The following is a 17,833-nucleotide window of genomic DNA, read 5'->3' as shown; positions in this document are numbered from 1 at the left end:
ATTGCAACCAATGGTTGAATTGATGGGTGATTAGAAAAGAGGTGAGTCCAAGGAACTACTCAAATTGATTTTTGCAAATTTGTATTTAACTTAACAAAGTTTTTTAAATGTCCAAAAATCAAACTTTACCTAGATTGCATGTGGAAAAGAGATTTGTTTTGTTCAATTTTAGAAGCTCCAAATGAAGTGTTTGATATTGCAATGGTTAATTGATCCTTGGCATTCAAGATTGGATTTTTTATTTTAATCATGCATTCAAGGAAAATTTGATTTTAATCCATGGCATTCAAGATTGTGTTTAGCAACATGCATTCAAAGACAAGTGATTAAACATTCAATTTTTTTACCTTTGAGCATTCAAGATTGAGATTTTGTGTGTTGTTTTAAGAACTTTTAAGTGCTTTGTTTTAACCTTAGATCATTCAAGATTGTTTTGGACTCAAAAGTGAAAATGACTCTTTGGACTTTGGTTTTCATTCAAAATTTTGTGTTCTAGTTTGCATATTTTAAGCTCAAAAATGATATTCCTAGATTGTTTTGATGCATGAAAAACCTAAGAAACATTCAAGATTTTGCAACAAGACATTTTTTTGGAACAAATAACAAAGCTTTTAGGACAATTTTTGGCAACCATTTAGGATCCTTAGTTTTCATGAGATTTTTAAAAGAACTTTAAAATATTTGCAAATGAGGTTCATTTTATCCTTGATTGATGCTTTGAGTTTGACTTAGATTTTAGTGTGCACTTAGTGTTGATTTTGAACCTTTTGAAATGGAAACTTGAAGTTCTTTTTAAATTCCCAAAAATGAAGTGTTCCTAACTTTGCATGAATGCATCTAAAACCTTGATGTTGCAAGGATGAAAATGATTGGATTGGTTTAGTTTCACTTGTTAAAATGCTTTTTTTTTTTTTTTTGTTGCAAATTTTCAGTTTTTAATTGATTTAAGTATGATTTTGGGATTCATTTTAAGCACTAAAAAGAAGTGTGTATGATTTTGCTTCCTTAAAAAAAAAAGGCCAAGATCTCCCACAAGAAGAAGAAGAAGAAGTAGATGGAATAAGAAGAATATAGACAAGAAGAGGAAGAAGAATTCCAAGTGCTTTGTCCACCTATAAGCTTGAAAAATCTGCAAACACTATGAGATTGACTATGAGTTTCTTTGTCTTCTTCATGCTCATGTGGACCTACAAAACCAATTTATACAATCCTACCAATCACAAAAACAAGCAAAATTAGCCAAAATTAGCAAATGACATACAAAACTTGACTAAAAAAGCTAATGAAGATGACCCATGCGGGGTCCCACCGGGCGTGCCAAAATGTATATGAGCATTGTTAGTATGCTAATAGAAACCAAATTTAAATAAAGCTTCTACAAACTAAACTAAATTCATAAACTTCAAGATAGACTAAGATGAGCTCTCAATTGAGAATATGAGCCATTAATGGGCTCTCTCAATGAGAAGCTCTCTTGTTGAGTAGCTTTGTCTAAATAGATAGGATGTATGCTCAAGCTTATGCTTCAAAAAGGGCTTCAAATGGAGTTGGAATTTGGGTGTGAGTGTATGGTTTTGATGTAAAATGGCTTCTTAAAATGGCATTATGACTTTACTTCATGGATTGTGTTATTTTGCAAAGGGGAAGGATCCAATTTATAGGCAAGAGAGTTGAGGGATTGAGGGCTAAGATGCAAGGATGGGAAAAAGCTCATGGAGGGCTCAGATTGCATGAGAGGAGAGCACATGGATTGTGCTTACTTACAGCCAATCAAGGAGTGACACATGTCACATGGTGAGAGGATGGAGGAAAGGGGAAGGATGAGTCAACAAAGGAGGCTCAAGGGATAAAATCTTCATAAAGACCCTCATAATGACTTGTAAGAGCAATAAAAGGGCTTGGAAGAGTCATTTATGGCCTAGTGGGCTTCATAAAGTTTTATGGTTGAGATATTTTGAGAGAGATGAGAGCAATTTCGACTTAGGCTTGATTAGGATGGTTTTAAGCTTTCTTAGGATTGTGCAAATGATTAGAGGATGGATTAGGATGGTTTAGGATTAGCTTAGGGATAGGCAAGTGGATGGCATTTAATGAGGTTGGGTGAAGGAGGAGATATTTGTTAACTTTGGCTTGGGTTAGTAAGTTTTAACCCATGTTTAGGGAATGTGACAAGGTTGGGAGGGGATTAGGATTAGTTTTAAAGACATCTTGTAGAAGAGTCTAGACTTTGGATGAGGATAAAGACTTTCTAGAATAGTCTAGAATTTCCTAGGATGAGGATGAAGACTTTCTAGAAGAGTCTAGAACTTCTTAGGATGAGGATAAATTAGATTTTTAGAAAATAAATAAAATTTTATTTATTTCAAGGGTTTGGGTTGAGGAGATATTTATTAAAACTTTTTTAATAAACAGAGGATTAATATTTAATCTTAATTAAATATTTTGAGTTGGGATTAGGGGTAGGAAATGATGGGATTAGCCTTTAATTAAAATTAAAGAAGGATTAGAAGATTTTGGAAGAGGTTAGTGGTCTTAAGAAAATTGGCCAAGTTTTGGGCAAAAAATAAATTTTTTATTTATTTTGGGTTTTTTGGTCAATTTATTAATTAAATAATTAATAAATAAGGAAATAATATTTAAATAAGATTTAAACATTTTTGGGAGGGATTCCTTAATTAAATATTTTTAATTAAGGTAAAGGGATTTAAAGGCATAAAAAATAAATTAATTAATTAAATAATTAATTAATTAATAAATGATGATGTCATCAAGAATTTTTCAAAAAATAAAAATACTTTATTTTCTAAAGGTTTTTAGGTGTCTACATTACTCAACATATCATTTCCTCCAAATATTATGTCATTAGAAAAAATTCAACAATCAAAACCATATCTTTAGATTCATTCTTCAAGTATAGATTATTGTGTGTAGCATAAACCAATAATGTTCTTACTCCTTCCAATCTTGCTAGAGGTTCAAAATTTTCACCATGGTCAATTCCTTCTTCTTGTGCATATCCTTTGCAAACTAATCTTACCTTTTTTCTCACCACTTTTCCATTCTCATTCAACTTGTTTATGAGAATACACTTGGTTTCAATCACATTTTTGTTAGTAGATCTTGGTGCAAGTACCTAGGTATTATTTTTCTCAATCTAATCAATCTCCTCATTCATAGCATTAACCCAATAATGATCATCCAATGCATCTTTTATTGTTCTTGGTTCAAAATCAGCCATTTAACATGAACTTCTTCTTTTTTTCTTGTTTGAACCAACATTCCTAGCTCCAATTATTTGTTCAGGAGGATGATTCTTCCTTGCATATTTAGCCAATATAGGTTCAATTCTTTGACTCTCAGCATTTACTTCACTCGGTAGAGGTTGAGCTTCCTCCTCGGGTTGTATTGTATGGTACTTGGATATAACTATTTTTTATTTGGTAACAATTATTTGGTTCGTGATAGTTTTATGTTGTAACTTAGGTAGAGTATCAAGTGCCTTGTTATAGACATAGAGAAACTTGTTGTAATCTTTAGGTTCTTTCTTGCTTTCCACATTGTAATACAATTTTTTACTTATGTTTTTCTTCATGGGCATCTTTATATGTAATCTTGTGTTTTCTATAGTCTCTATTGATTTTTTTCTTGAAGAACCAAGGCATTATACATGATGGTGGGACTATTTAAAAATATGATTTTAGGATTAACGAAATCATTATGTTTTAGTTTGAACAATGGTTACTTGAAGAAATCTTTGTCAGGATTAACCACAAAAGAAATAGAAATTACATGAAAATATAACCAATATCATAAAATAATAAATCACGCAGAAGAGGACACAAAGATTTAACGTGGTTCACCCAACCGTTGGACCATGTCCACCAAATAGTCAATCCAGTATTCTTATTATCCAATGATTACATCTTGATCACAATTTGTAATCCCTTACAACTCAATACTACTGTAAGAAGATACAATCTCATCATGCATTATGGAATGCCTAACCTTAAGCCATTTTAAACAAGCTTTTTGTCGCTTAGAAAATTAGGGCTAGAATAAATCATCCAATAGAAAAATAGTAACCAACACCTTTTACAATAATAAAGTCATTTGAGCTTTCGGGGGCACTTTCCCCAAAAACCCCCATGGGGGCATTGATCCTCATTGTACTATGACAAAGAGCGTACCCAGGGCACTACCCTAGGAACCCATAAAGGGTGTTTCCCCTTGACCTTGTCTCAGGGGCACTGCTCCCAACCCTCCATAGTAATAATCTTAGGGGGAATCGCATTGAATAATGGGGAACAAATTGACTGCCAAGTATGATTAGTCTCCCAGTTTCATATTGATCAGACTCCACACCAATAACCTCTCAGTTGGAGATTGATCATAGCACCACAAAATCTATAGCTCCCATTGGAATGTAAAACCACCCCAAACTCTGTTGTTCTTTTATTTTTTCAGTCTATAAGACCAATCAAAGCTGAAGAGGTGTTCAGCTTCTTCCTTGTTACTACCTTTGAAAACATATATGTTGGATTATCATCTATATGTATCTTTTCCATCATTAGTCATCCATCATCCAAAATTGACCAAATAAAATGGTATTACAACTATATGTGTTTTGTTTTTGAATGTAGAGCATAATTATTTGCAAGATGAATGGTACTTTGGCTATCTGTAAATAAATAATTATCCATCTAAGGGTACCCAAAATTTTCCATGAATAATCGAAGTCATATTATCTCCTTGGTTGCCTCTATAGCAGCAATATACTATGCCTATGTAGTGGATAAAGTATTAACCTTCTACAATAGAGAAATCTAATTTTCTATTGTCCCACCAATAGTAAATACATAACCTATAGTATTTTTCCTGGTATCAGTATCTCCTACCAAATCTAAGTCAATGTAGCCCTATAAATTAGTAGTAGAGCCCTCAAAATGTAAACACTTACTAGATGTTCCTCTTAAATACATGAGAATCCATTTAACTACACTACAATGCTCAATTCCAAGATGACTCATATACCTGCTAAGAACTCCCACTGCATGTGCAATATCTGGCCTAATACATACCATGGCATACATTAAGCTTCCTACAACTGAAGAATAAGGTACCTTGGACATCTTAGGCTCCTCTTTTGGATGGACACATCTCCTTAGTCAATGTTAAACGACCAAGTAAAGGTGTGCTAACAACTTTAGCATTCACCATAGAGAAATGTTGCAACACCTTCTCAATATAATCATCTTGAGATAATGTCAATTTTCTATTCTTCCCATCTCTATAAATTTCCATATCAAGGATTTTTTTTTATTTCCCCCAAGTCCTTCATAGAAAATGAATGTGCTAACTATTGTTTTAACCCCTTATTGTGATCCATTTTAGACCCAACTACAAGCATATCATCAACATATAAACATAAAATAATGTAGTTTTCATCATCTAACCTCTTAAAATGAACACAATAGTTAGAATCACGTCAAGTATAACCATTCTCATTCATAAAAATGTCAAATCTAAGATACCATTTCCGAGGTGTTTGCTTGATAAGTAGGAGATAATTTCCATAGCAAGTCAAATTTGTGATATTGCTATCAGGATTTAATTGTGTGATTTTTGAATCAAACTCATTGACTCATGTTTCATGAGTAGTGATTCAACATGAATCCATCTCTCATGAGAATAAATGGAATACTTAGCACTCATTGGATCTAGGTGATGCTCATAGGGGTGAAGCATCGGGACTTCCCAGGAGGTCACCCATCCCAATACTACTCTAGCCTGAGAGCACTTAACTACGGAGTTTCCTCCATGGTTAAACCTAAAGCTTGCAAACCCATTTGCAAAACCTTCACCAAGTTTTGTGCCTTATGAACCATTCATTAGAAATCCCTTTAAGCTCATCAAGTGATAAGTAGGAGATAATTTCCACAGCAAGTCAAATTGTGATATTGCTATCAGGTTTTAACTATGTGATTTTTGAGTCAAACTCATTGACCCATATTTCATGAGTAGTGATTCAACATGAATCCATCTCTCATGAGAATAAATGGAACACTTAGCACTCATTGGATCTAGGTGATGCTCACAGGGGTGAAGCACCTGGACTTCTCGGGAGGTCACCCATCCCAGTACTACTCCAGCCTAAGTGCGCTTAACTACGAAGTTTCCTCCATGGTTAAACCCAAAGCTTACAACCCCATTTGCAAAACCTTCACTAAGTGTTGTGCCTTATGAACCATTCATTAGAAATCCCCTTAAGCTCATCAATTGATAAGTAGGAGATAATTTCTACAGTAAGTCAAACTATGATATTGCTATTAGGATTTAACTGTGTGATTTTTGAGTCAAACTCATTGACCCATGTTTCATGAGTAGTGATTCAACATGAGTCCATCTCTCATTAGAATAAATGGAACACTTAGCACTCATTGGATCTAGGTGATGCTCATAGGGGTGAAGCACTGGGACTTCCAGGAAGGTCACCCATCCCAATACTACTCCAACCTGAGCACGCTTAACTACGGAGTTTCCTCCATGGTTAAACCCAAAGCTTGCAACCCCATTTGCAAAACCTTCACCAAGTGTTGTGCTTTATGAACCATTCATTAGATAGCCCCTTAAGCTCATCAATTGATAAGTAGGAGATCATTTTCACAGCAAGTCAAATTGTGATATTGCTATTAGGATTTAACTATGTGATTTTTGAGTCAAACTCATTGACCCATGTTTAATGAGTAGTGATTCAACATGAATCCATCTCTCATGAGAATAAATGAAACACTTAGCACTCATTGGATCTAGGTGATGCTCACAGGGGTGAAGCACTGGGACTTCCTAAGAAGTCACCCATCCTAGTACTACTCTAGCCTGAGCGTGCTTAACTACGGAGTTTCCTCCATGGTTAAACCCAAAGCTTGGAACCCCATTTGCAAAACCTTCACCAAGTGTTGTGCCTTATGAACCATTCATTAGAAATCCCCTTAATCTCATCAATTGATAAGTAGGAGATAATTTCCATAGCAAGTCAAATTGTGATATTGCTATCAGGATTTAACTGTGTGATTTTTGAGTCAAACTCATTGACCCATGTTTCATGAGTAGTGATTCAACATGAATCCATCTCTCATGAGAATAAATAGAACACTTAGCACTCATTGGATCTAGGTGATGCTCACAGGGGTGAAGCACTGGGACTTCCCGGGAGGTCACCCATCCCAGTACTACTCTAGCCTGAGAGTGCTTAACTACGGAGTTTCCTCCATGGTTAAACCCAAAGCTTGCATCCCCATTTGCAAAATATTCACCAAGCTTTGTGCCTTATGAACCATTCATTAGAAAGCCCCTTAAGCTCATCAATTGATAAGTAGGAGATAATTTCCATAGCAATTCAAATTGTGATATTGCTATCAAGATTTAACTATGTGATTTTTGAGTCAAACTCATTGACCTATGTTTCATGAGTAGTGATTCAACATGAATCCATCTCTCATGAGAATAAATGGAACACATAGCACTCATTGGATCTAGGTGATGCTCATAGGGGTGAAGCACCGGGACTTCCTAGGAGGTCACCCATCCCAGTACTACTCTAGCCTGAGCGATATAAATGTTTATTTATTCTGCACATTAAACTCTCCTTACCTTTGATCTTCAGTCCTTGTGGTTGTATCATACATATCTCTTCATCCAAATCACCATGTAGAAAAGTTGTTTTAACATCAAGCTGCTCCAAATGCAAATTTCAATAGGCACAATACTTTAAAAAGTACAAATAGAAGTCATTTTAACAACTGGAAAAATATCTCATCAAAAGCAATGTCATTTTTCTGTGCAAATCCTTTTACAACTAACCTAGCTTTAAATCTTTTCTTACCTCCATCCTCTTCTTTCAACCTATAAACCCTTTTTTTTTGTAAAGCATTTTTACCTACATATAACTTACATAAATCCCAAGTCTGATTTTTTAACTAGGAGTCCATCTCTTTTGTCATTGCAAACTCTCAATTAATCTTTGTATCCACCTGCATAGCTTCATCATAAAATTTAGGTTCACCAGCATCTTTTAATAAAATAGAATACTAAGATGAAGAAAATCTTTGTGGAAGTCTACTTAGCCTTTTTTACCATCTAACATTCACTAGGGTGTGTGATATTTGTTAGACTACTTGATGATCATCTTTTGGAATATCGTCTAGCACTACGTAATCATTTTCTTTCTTCTCATGCTATTGCAACAAATCTTTGTACAACACTTTCTCATTGACTATGACATCCCCACTTCTTATAATTTTAAGATTTTCAAAATTTCAAATCCTATAACCAAATTCATCAATCATATCCAACAAATACACATTTCTTTGATTTTGCTTTCAACTTGGTTCTATTTGTAGAATTTATATGTACAAATGCTTCACAACCAAAGGTTCTAGAAAAATAACAACTCACCTTCTTACCAATCAATGCTTCCTCTGGAATACCAGAACCCAAAGGAATAGAGGGGCATCTACTGAGCATAAGGGACTATTGGAACATCATCATTTTGAGTATCATCCAACATTGCAAAATTATTTTATTTTTTCTCATGTTATTGCAACATATCTTTGTACAACACTTTCTGATTGAATATGACATGCCCGCTTTTTACAATTTTATAATTTTAAAAATCCTAAACCTATGGGTAAAAGCACAAACCTGTGTCACCTTTTATAAAGAAAGGAGATATCAGAATGCAACAATTCCACATTAATGACAAAAAAAAATGGTATTTGTGTTTAGAATTTGAAGATGATGTAAACTAATGAAATGTGTAGAATTGGATGAATATTATGCCTACAAATTTTATATTTTTTTGAGTAAGAATTTATTCATTTTCTTTTATTTTGAAGTTTCTTTTTTAATTGTAAAAAATATAGGGTGTAGTTCCCGTCAAATAAGTATGTGCAAATCTTTTTTTTTTGTTTTGATTTAAAAATATAATATAGATGATATGTATAGCCAGGGAATAAATAAATAAATAATTTTTTTTAATGTATATTTTCTTTTTTATAAGTACTCAAGCTCGACCTTGTCAGAACCCAACAGTTTTTTCCTCCCGTCAAAACTCTCCTATCAAATCTACACCTTCTTGAAAAAAATTTACATATTCGTAAAGAGAAGTCTCTCCTCTAGAGATGAATAAATTTTTAAAATTTATTTTGATATGATTTACTATTTTGTTTTTTTTGAGGGAGTATCTTTTGAAATGTTGGAATATCGACTTATAATATTTTGAAATTATAACATATTATAACTAGTCAAAACACTCAAAAAATCATATAATGATGATATTGAATCTAAGATCTATAAAAGGGTATTTTTAGTTTTTGAAAAAATTTGAGTTTTCATAGAGAAATGAGATTTGACCAAAACAAGTTTTGGTATCCTAAATGGTGACATAGATCTGTGTTTTTACCCCTATAACCAAAACCATCAATGCCATATCCAAAAAACACACATTGACTTGACTTAGCTTTTAGCTAGTTCTATTTTCATAATCTATATGTGAAAATGCTTCACAATGGAGGTTTTGAGGTAACTCACCTTCTTATCAGTTCAAGCTTTCTCTAGAATACCACAACCCAAAGGAGTAGAGGGGCTTGTATTGATCAAATATACAGTGGTATTGACAATCTCAGCCCACATTTTTAAGGGCATCCCAACATGCAACCTCATGCTCCTTGCATGCTCCATTATTGTCTTATTCATGTGTTCAGCTACTCCATTTTCCTGTGGAGTGTTTGGAGTAACAATAATTTTCAAATTCTTTGCTATAATATCACCACCATTATTAGATCTAAGATATTTTAGCTTTTTGCCAATCTCATTTTCAACCAAGCATTTCCATTTCTTAAAAGTTTGAAATACATCATATTTTTGTCTAATAAAATAAACTCATACTTTTCCAGTTGCGTCATCAATAAATGTAACATAATAATGAGAGCCACAAAGGGTAGCTACCTGAGTTGGTCCCCATACATCTATTTGTACAAGCTCTAATTTCTCATTTTTCTTTTCCTACCCAGTCTTTACAAAACTCACTCTCTTTTGTTTTCCATACACACAACTTTTACAGAAATCCATATTCACACATATCAAACCTGGTAAAAATTTCTTTGAATGAAGTGCCCAAGTTTGTTGTACTATAGTGTTGTTTCAGAATCCACAACAATTATTTGTTCTCCTTGCTCAACTGCAACGACTGTTCCTAAACATTAATTTTTCTTTCAAATGATTAATGTAGAAGGCACAGTATGACTTGTACAAGGATATAAGGTGCCTACTTTCACATATTTTGCTTCTACAAGGAAATCTTTTGAAACCTTCAAAAAAAAATTTTTAAAAGTAACTTTGCAACTCTCATCACCCAGTTGCCCTATTGAAATTAAAATCTTACTTAGCCTTGGAACATGTCTTACCTCTTGTAGTAGCCAAGGATTCCCATTCTGCAATTTAATGTTAATTTTGCCTTTTCCAATAATTTGATAGGGTAAATTATCCCCCAAATAAACAAGCTCAAGATTCATTTGGACATAATCAAGAAAATAACCTCTATGGGGAGTAGCATGAAATGAAACCCCTGAATCTAAAACTCATGAATCATCAACACTACTATATACAGAAAGAAGTAAAGCATCCTCTTCAGATTTATTACTTACCACATTTGTCTCCTTGTTCCCTTCTTGTTTGTCTCCATTGCTCTTTCGATTCCAACAATCTTTCTTTTTCTGCCATGGTTTCCCACAGTACCAACAATCTCACGGTCCTTTGGATTGAGACCTCTTCTCCTTTGATTTCCTCTTGATTTCCCATGATTTTGAAAATTACTTACTCTCTCATTTGTTACGCCTCTACTTTGTGCATTCAAAACACTTCCTCATGTAGATCCACGTGAGCTTTTCCTACGAGTTCCCTCGCTCAGAATAACACCAATCACATCATCAAATTTTTGGGTATTAGATCTAGGAACAAAATTACTCACAACCATGACCAAGCCATTCCATCTTTTAGTCAAAGAACACAAAATCAAGATAGCCCTAATTTCTTTATCAAAATTGGCATTTACATAAGATAATTGATGAGTAACTGTATTAAACTCATTTAAATAATCTACAATAGATCTACCTTCTTCCATCTTCATATTAAATAAACACTTCATGAGAAATATCTTGTTTGAAGTGGAGGTTTTTTCATACAACCTTGCTAGGGTTTGCATCAACTCTTCCATTGTCTTAACTTTCGTAATATTAAATGTCACCAATTGTCCCAAGCATAAACAAATACTTCCAAGTTCCATTTGATCCAAAATATCCTAGTTCGCATCTGTCATAGTTGTTAGTTTCTTGGATTTTCCTTTTAATGGCTATCATAAATCCTTCTAATAGAGATAGTCCTTCATTCGCACTTTCCATAACTGAAAGTTCTAGCCATTAAACTTCTCAACCTTCATCTTACACTCATATGTCATTTCTCCCACTTAACCATGAGACTCCTACTCAACTATGAGACCTTGCTTTGATACAACTTGTTAGGACCAACCACTGACATAAATAATAATTACATACAAATATAACCAATATCAAAAAATAATGAATCGCACAAAAGAGAAAAAAAATACATTAATATTTGGCATGGTTCACCCAATCCTTGGGCTACGTCCACCACACAATGAGTCCAATATTCTTAATACCCAGTGAATACAACCTTATTACAATCTATAATCCCTTATAGCTCAATACTACTGCAAGTAGCTACAATTTCATCATACATTATGAAATCCCTAACCCTATGCCATTTTATACAAGTTTTTTGCCACTTATAAAATTAGGGCCAGAATAAGTCATCCAATAGAAAACTAGTAGCAGACACCTTTTATAGTAATCATCTCATGGGACTAGTAATGACATACTTTAACTAGTAGCAGACACCTTTTATAGTAATCATCTCATGGGACTAGTAATGACATACTTTTATAGTTTATCCCACAACTAATTTGTAGCTTTAGCTTTCAAATCTCTAATTTCTAAATAGTAAAATTTTGCTAGCTTATGATATGTCTGTCAGCTTCAATAGTTTACTCTTTCCTGGGTTGTCCTTAAATAAAATTTTGAGTTTTCACAGTCTCTATTGTATATTTGTGGGAATATTTTAAAGCATATTCCAGCTTGGGTAGATGATTTATGGGGATTTATGCTCTATTAGTTGATTTGATCTCATAAGTAACAAAACCATTGTGTTTTGGCAATAATAATGGTTATGTTTTTTGGGGCTCGCAGACACCTATATGATAGAATGATTTTTAGCTCATCTTTATAGAAATGAACTTCAAAAGAATAACTCAAAAATTCTATAATTAAAAGGAAATTTATATTAACTCTTAATTTAATCTTATCGATCCTTCAATTAAAAAAAATCAATCGGTTCTTGATCTTCCAAATTTTGTATATTTGTACTTCTAGGATGATTTCAATGGGGCTACTCTCAAGCTATATATGAGGTTTACAACTTCTTATTACTATGTATTGGTGTCTTTTAACATAGTGTCTTTGTAGTGAACTTTTTTTTATCTCCTGCACATTTCTAGGTAAGGCATTAGGATATGATATTATGTCTCTAGATTTACCCTGTTTGTGAAGTTTGTGCATGAAAGTTATATTGGACTATGTTTTGGTAGGCTTTCACAAAATTTTGGATGGTTCATTAAACTTTGCCTCGATGCTCTAGTTGGAAAAATTTTAAATTTTCATGAAGACTATCCTTTATTTTTATGTTATCTCTTTGTAAGGTTAACTATGAGAGTAAAAGTTTGTATTCTCTATGTAAGGTCAACCTCAAATCCTTCTGTAATCTCTCTGAAATATCTTTGTAAGGCTAATCTCAAACCTGTAAAAGAGCAAATATGTTAAACTCATTTATGTATATCTAAATTTGTTGTAAAAAAAAGTTATGCCTTCTTACAGACGCTGTATAGGGCACTTGTACAAATGTTATAGACTTTGGTCTCGTACTACACCAGAAGTTTTCTTAACCTTGTTCTTTTCCTCCCAACGCATGCACTTGAATGAGATCAAATGTAAATAATTTTGATATAAATAAAAATTGGTATTTTCTTTTTATTGATAAAAAAAATCTATTTATCTCCAATAATTAAATAATAATTTTAATTTTTAATTAGTTAACTAAGTCTTATATAATTAAAATATACTGTTGCCAAAGCACAAAATCTATTCTCATGTCTTCAAACCTAATTATATATATATTTTTAATTGTTTGATTCCTCTACAATAATGAACAATTTTCTAAAATTAAAATAAAATAATTATTTTATTTAGTTAATTAGTTAATTATGTCCTCCTTAATTAAACAAGTCCTTTGATTTATTTAATTATTTAGTTTTATAAAACACAACCTCTTCTAAAATTAGATTAAATTTACATTTTATTTATTTATCTCATGCATTTTAATTAAAATGTCTTTATTACTTATCAAATCAACTTATATTTATCTCCTATAATTAAATAATAATTTTAATTTTTAATTAGTTAACTAAATTTTATATAATTAATAAAATTTCTTAATTTATTTAATTATTCTCTCTTTTTCAAAAAAAGTAACATCTTCTAAATATAAATAAAATCTTCAATTTTTTTATTTATCTCATACACTTGAGTTAAATGAGCTTTATTATTTAATCAAATCAGATTTTTATCTCCTATACTAATTATTTGAATTTTTTATTAATTAATTAATTAATTATGTCTTCTATTTATAAGTTATTTAATTTATTTAAATATTTACTTTTTTCCAAAAAAAACTACTTTAAGAGAGGCAAAACAATAAGTTCATTATTCATGAACAATTGAAAGTAAAACTAAAAATGAAAAGAAAATTGGTTCATATATCCTTTTCAATAAGAAAAACTCTTAAAACTAGAGGTTTTTAGAATTTAATGTAGAAGGATTTTTGTATAAGCATAAATATTTATTCAAAGTATAGGTCCAAAAGTCATGTGAAACAAGAGAAAAATGGGTCAATGAGTGAATCACTACTCATGAGAGATGAATTTATATATGAATCCCTACTCATGATATATGGGTTAATGAGTTTGACACAAAAGCTACACAATTTTAAATCCTAATAGCAATATCATAATTTGACTTGCTGAAATATCTATGACTTATCATCTAGAAAAAAAAAAAAATTCAAAGTTTTTAGTTTTATATTATACAAATACAAAAGTACATATATAAATTAATGCAAAATTAAAAAGAAAAACATTTTTTGTACACTTTACATTCTACATAGACATTGAAGGCAATGTAAAACAAGAAAAAAAAAAGAGTTAGGAAGCATCCACTATTGTGCTTTAATCTAGGCCTTGGCAATGGAAATGGGGCAATGAAGCTTTCAAGATAGAGTTACATATATTATAATAATCAATTTAAAAACAATAAAAAATTATATTTCAATGCAAGTCTCTTTATTAAATTTGAATTTAAACATTTAGAAGTTAAAATTGCATGATCTTGAACTAATATTAAAATCGTGAGTCTAATAATAACCAATGCCCATTTTTAAAAAATGTTAAAAATGTAACTAGTTTATAAAGCAATATTCAAATTGCATAATTGAACAATGGATTTGAAGGATTCAAAATAGTCCAAAGTAATGAAAGCTCTTGCATAGAACTACATTTAGAACCAAAGTCATAAGTGAAACTAAAACTAAAATTAAGGGAAAAAAATTATTGCAACACCTTTTATATCCTTACAACTATCAAGATATCACTTAAGCATTCATCCACTTCTCTTAAATCTTAGAAGAATTTTCTTAAATATGGTAGCAATCGAATAGATCCAAAATTCATATAAAACAAAAAGATAAACATATACACAATATTTATTTATTTAGAAGCGTATGTACAGAATGGAGAAAGATGTTTTAAAATATGCACATTCTATGAAACAACACACAAAATAATACAAAATAATGTTATTTTCCTACCCTCAAAAGGACATTAGCATATGTCCAAAGTTATGCAAAACAAAAAGAAACATGTAGGAGGCATATAATTTTCTCATCTTGTATAGCACAAGATCTCCACTAATATAGCATGGTCACATAGAACAAAGACAGCCACTAATTTTATAAGGAATAAAAACGAAAACTGCAAGCAAAACAATAACAAAAATAAATAAATAAATAAATTCAGTCATTGCTTTTTTTTTTTATTAGATAAAATAAACGATTTTCGAATCTGACAGCAACAATGGTGCTTGTTTACCCCCATGTTTGACTCTCCACTCCAGATTTGATTTTATCAGAAAAACGACAGCTATTATTCCTTCTTGAAAAAAAGAACGAACCATACTCAAAATACTGGAGTTACATAACCAAAAGATTTACAGACATTTTTCTTTCTGCTTTACAATTCATCACCACAGATTCCTGTTTCCGCTCCATAATGGCCGATTTTTCAAGAGAAAGAGAAGATCTGTGAAAACAACGAGTTTCTACAGTTAAATCCAACACTGTAATTACTAATTTTCTCTGGATTTACTACTTGTCTCTGGATTTACAAAAGTCGTTCATCCTTCGGATGAACTCAGAGATAGATATGAATATTTTTGTAATAATAAAAATAATAAGAGCAGCAACAGCAATAATAATAAGCAAAGAGTACAGAAGATTTGCAGTATTTTGAATCCAGCTTCATGCAATACTGCTTCTCCAGTCATGTCCATTGAGCTGAACTTGATAATGGGGTTTCCTGAAAGAAACGACATGGCTTTGCATCATGAATGCCGGCACACACTCGGAAATGTTGATGTCCTGCATTTTGAGCTCGTAAAGCCGCTGTACATAATCTGGTCCGCACATCAAATCCCAAACGACCGCCATTCCGCCGGGCTTCAAAACCCTAACAATCTCCTGCAAAGCCTTTGTTCTTTCCGCGGCCGCACCAGGGGTTTTGAAGCCAAATTCCTTTCCGACAGTGTGTAGAAACAGTCCAGAAACCACAACATCGAAATAATTGTCCATGAAAGGCAAATTCCTTGCATCTCCGCTCCTGCATGTAACCTTCTCCTGAACGCCTTCAATGGCGGCCGTTCTGAGAGTGGAAGACACGGTTTTCTGGCCGTCTAACCACAGATCTACGCCTACAACTCGCCCGCAGCTTCCCTCCTTTTTCAGCTGCATTGCCACGGCGTTGAGCAAAATACCACGGCCGCATCCTATATCCAGAGCGGTTTTCACATTGGACCAGTCGTTCACCATCGACACAATCCTCTGCGCCATTTTCCAGTGCAGAATCCCGTCGGAATACCAGATGCTCGCCGCCGTGACGAAATAACAAACCGCCAGAAGCGCCATGAGCGATCCGACAAAACCAGCCACAAAGCTCCAGGCATGAATCGGAAGAAAATGGAAAGTTCCGGCTAGAAAAGTACAGATTGGGCCAAAATAAGTCAGAAATAAAAAAGAAGACACTCCTAAAGCACTCCCCTGAAGCAGCGTTAACACCAGAGAATGCCATTCTTCCATTCCGTAGATTGCATAGACCTGCATCCAATCTCTTCCCGCCTTCCCCATAACTCAAACCCCCAAATTAATTCCCCCCTTGAAAATTTACAGAAATCCCCAGATATCTACTCTAGATCAGCCCCCTTCCCCCGAGCTCTGTCAAATCAATCACAATTTGACGTATCTATACATGAATTACACTAAACCAGATTCCAACGCCCGAAAATCAAGCAAAAACTCACCCCAATTAGCTCCACAAGCTTCGCAATCTCACACCTCTATACTGAAATGCAACATTTATGCAAATCAACGCTCAATCCGATCCACACAGTCCTCCGAATCCAAGCGGACTCTGTGTGCATACCTTGACCATTTAAAAATCTCAACGAATGCCCAATCTAAATACTTCAAACTATCCCTCAAAAAAACCGAAAAAAAACAACACCCTAAAAAACTAGTTCTTCCTTTACCAGATTCCCTACTTGAAACTGTGTATCAATCCAGAATACCGAGGTATATATAACTCATATATATAAATAGCCCTGCGATGTACCTACATCCTGATCAGAGTGGGAGTGGAGTACGAGATAGATTTTAAGACAGGGGGGCACTGGAGTTCCTAAAAATTTAACGCCAATTCCCTGTTTAAGTTCGAGATAATGCGAGACTGTGAGTATCCATCCGGTCCATTCGTATATATGGTAACGTTTTGTGTATATACGTCCTAGATTGCTCAGAAGAAGCGGGCCTACCGGAACGCGATTATCGCACTATAATTAGCACATCGGGACAACGGGGGCAACGCGCATGGATCGGTTCCCAGTGGACCGGGCCGGACTTGTGTGCGTATATACAATGTGTATATCTTTCTTTAATGGAGAAGTCAAAAGTTATTTTGTCATATACAATGTATATAACGAAACTCGAAATTTATAAATTTTGGAATTTTGGGTTGTATTAGCTTGTCCCCACGCCTAATCCTTTTCGAAAACATGGGATGAGAGGGAAAAAAGATTTAACTAATAGATTGCCTCTACACATGTGCACTCAAGTGTAACATGAAGCTGTGGTTCTTTTGAAGTAGGTGGGTTTATTTAGATGGGCTTAGGATTAGTCAAGAAATTTCGAAAATATTAATTTTTTTAAAAAAATTAATTGGATTTTAATTATTTTAAAATGTTTATGAAGAGGAAAATGAGGTGGAAGGGTAAGCTGCTCTTAGTTTAATATGAAATAATTGGAAGATGATGATATTTAGTTAGAC

The 17,833-nt window shown here is 33.2% G+C and overlaps 1 protein-coding gene across 1 annotated transcript; it reads right to left on the bottom strand.

Moving 5' to 3' along the window:
* Positions 1-15,412: 15,412 nt before the first annotated feature.
* LOC149545638 (uncharacterized) lies at positions 15,413-17,061 on the bottom strand. Its single transcript, XM_089790752.1, has 2 exons — positions 15,728-17,061; positions 15,413-15,538 (listed from the first exon to the last, which is right to left on the bottom strand). The coding sequence occupies exon 1, from the start codon at positions 16,636-16,638 to the stop codon at positions 15,757-15,759; it is 882 nt and encodes a 293-aa protein (XP_089646878.1). The 5' UTR covers positions 16,639-17,061; the 3' UTR covers positions 15,413-15,538; positions 15,728-15,756.
* Positions 17,062-17,833: the final 772 nt, after the last annotated feature.

This window comes from Cupressus sempervirens, chromosome 7, assembly GCF_028749045.1.
Source record: "Cupressus sempervirens isolate cs-2001-9-10 chromosome 7, ASM2874904v1, whole genome shotgun sequence".
In the NCBI taxonomy this organism is placed as follows: domain Eukaryota; kingdom Viridiplantae; phylum Streptophyta; class Pinopsida; order Cupressales; family Cupressaceae; genus Cupressus; species Cupressus sempervirens.
Note: the sequence above shows the minus strand (reverse complement) of the source record. Positions and strands in the feature narration are given on the sequence as shown.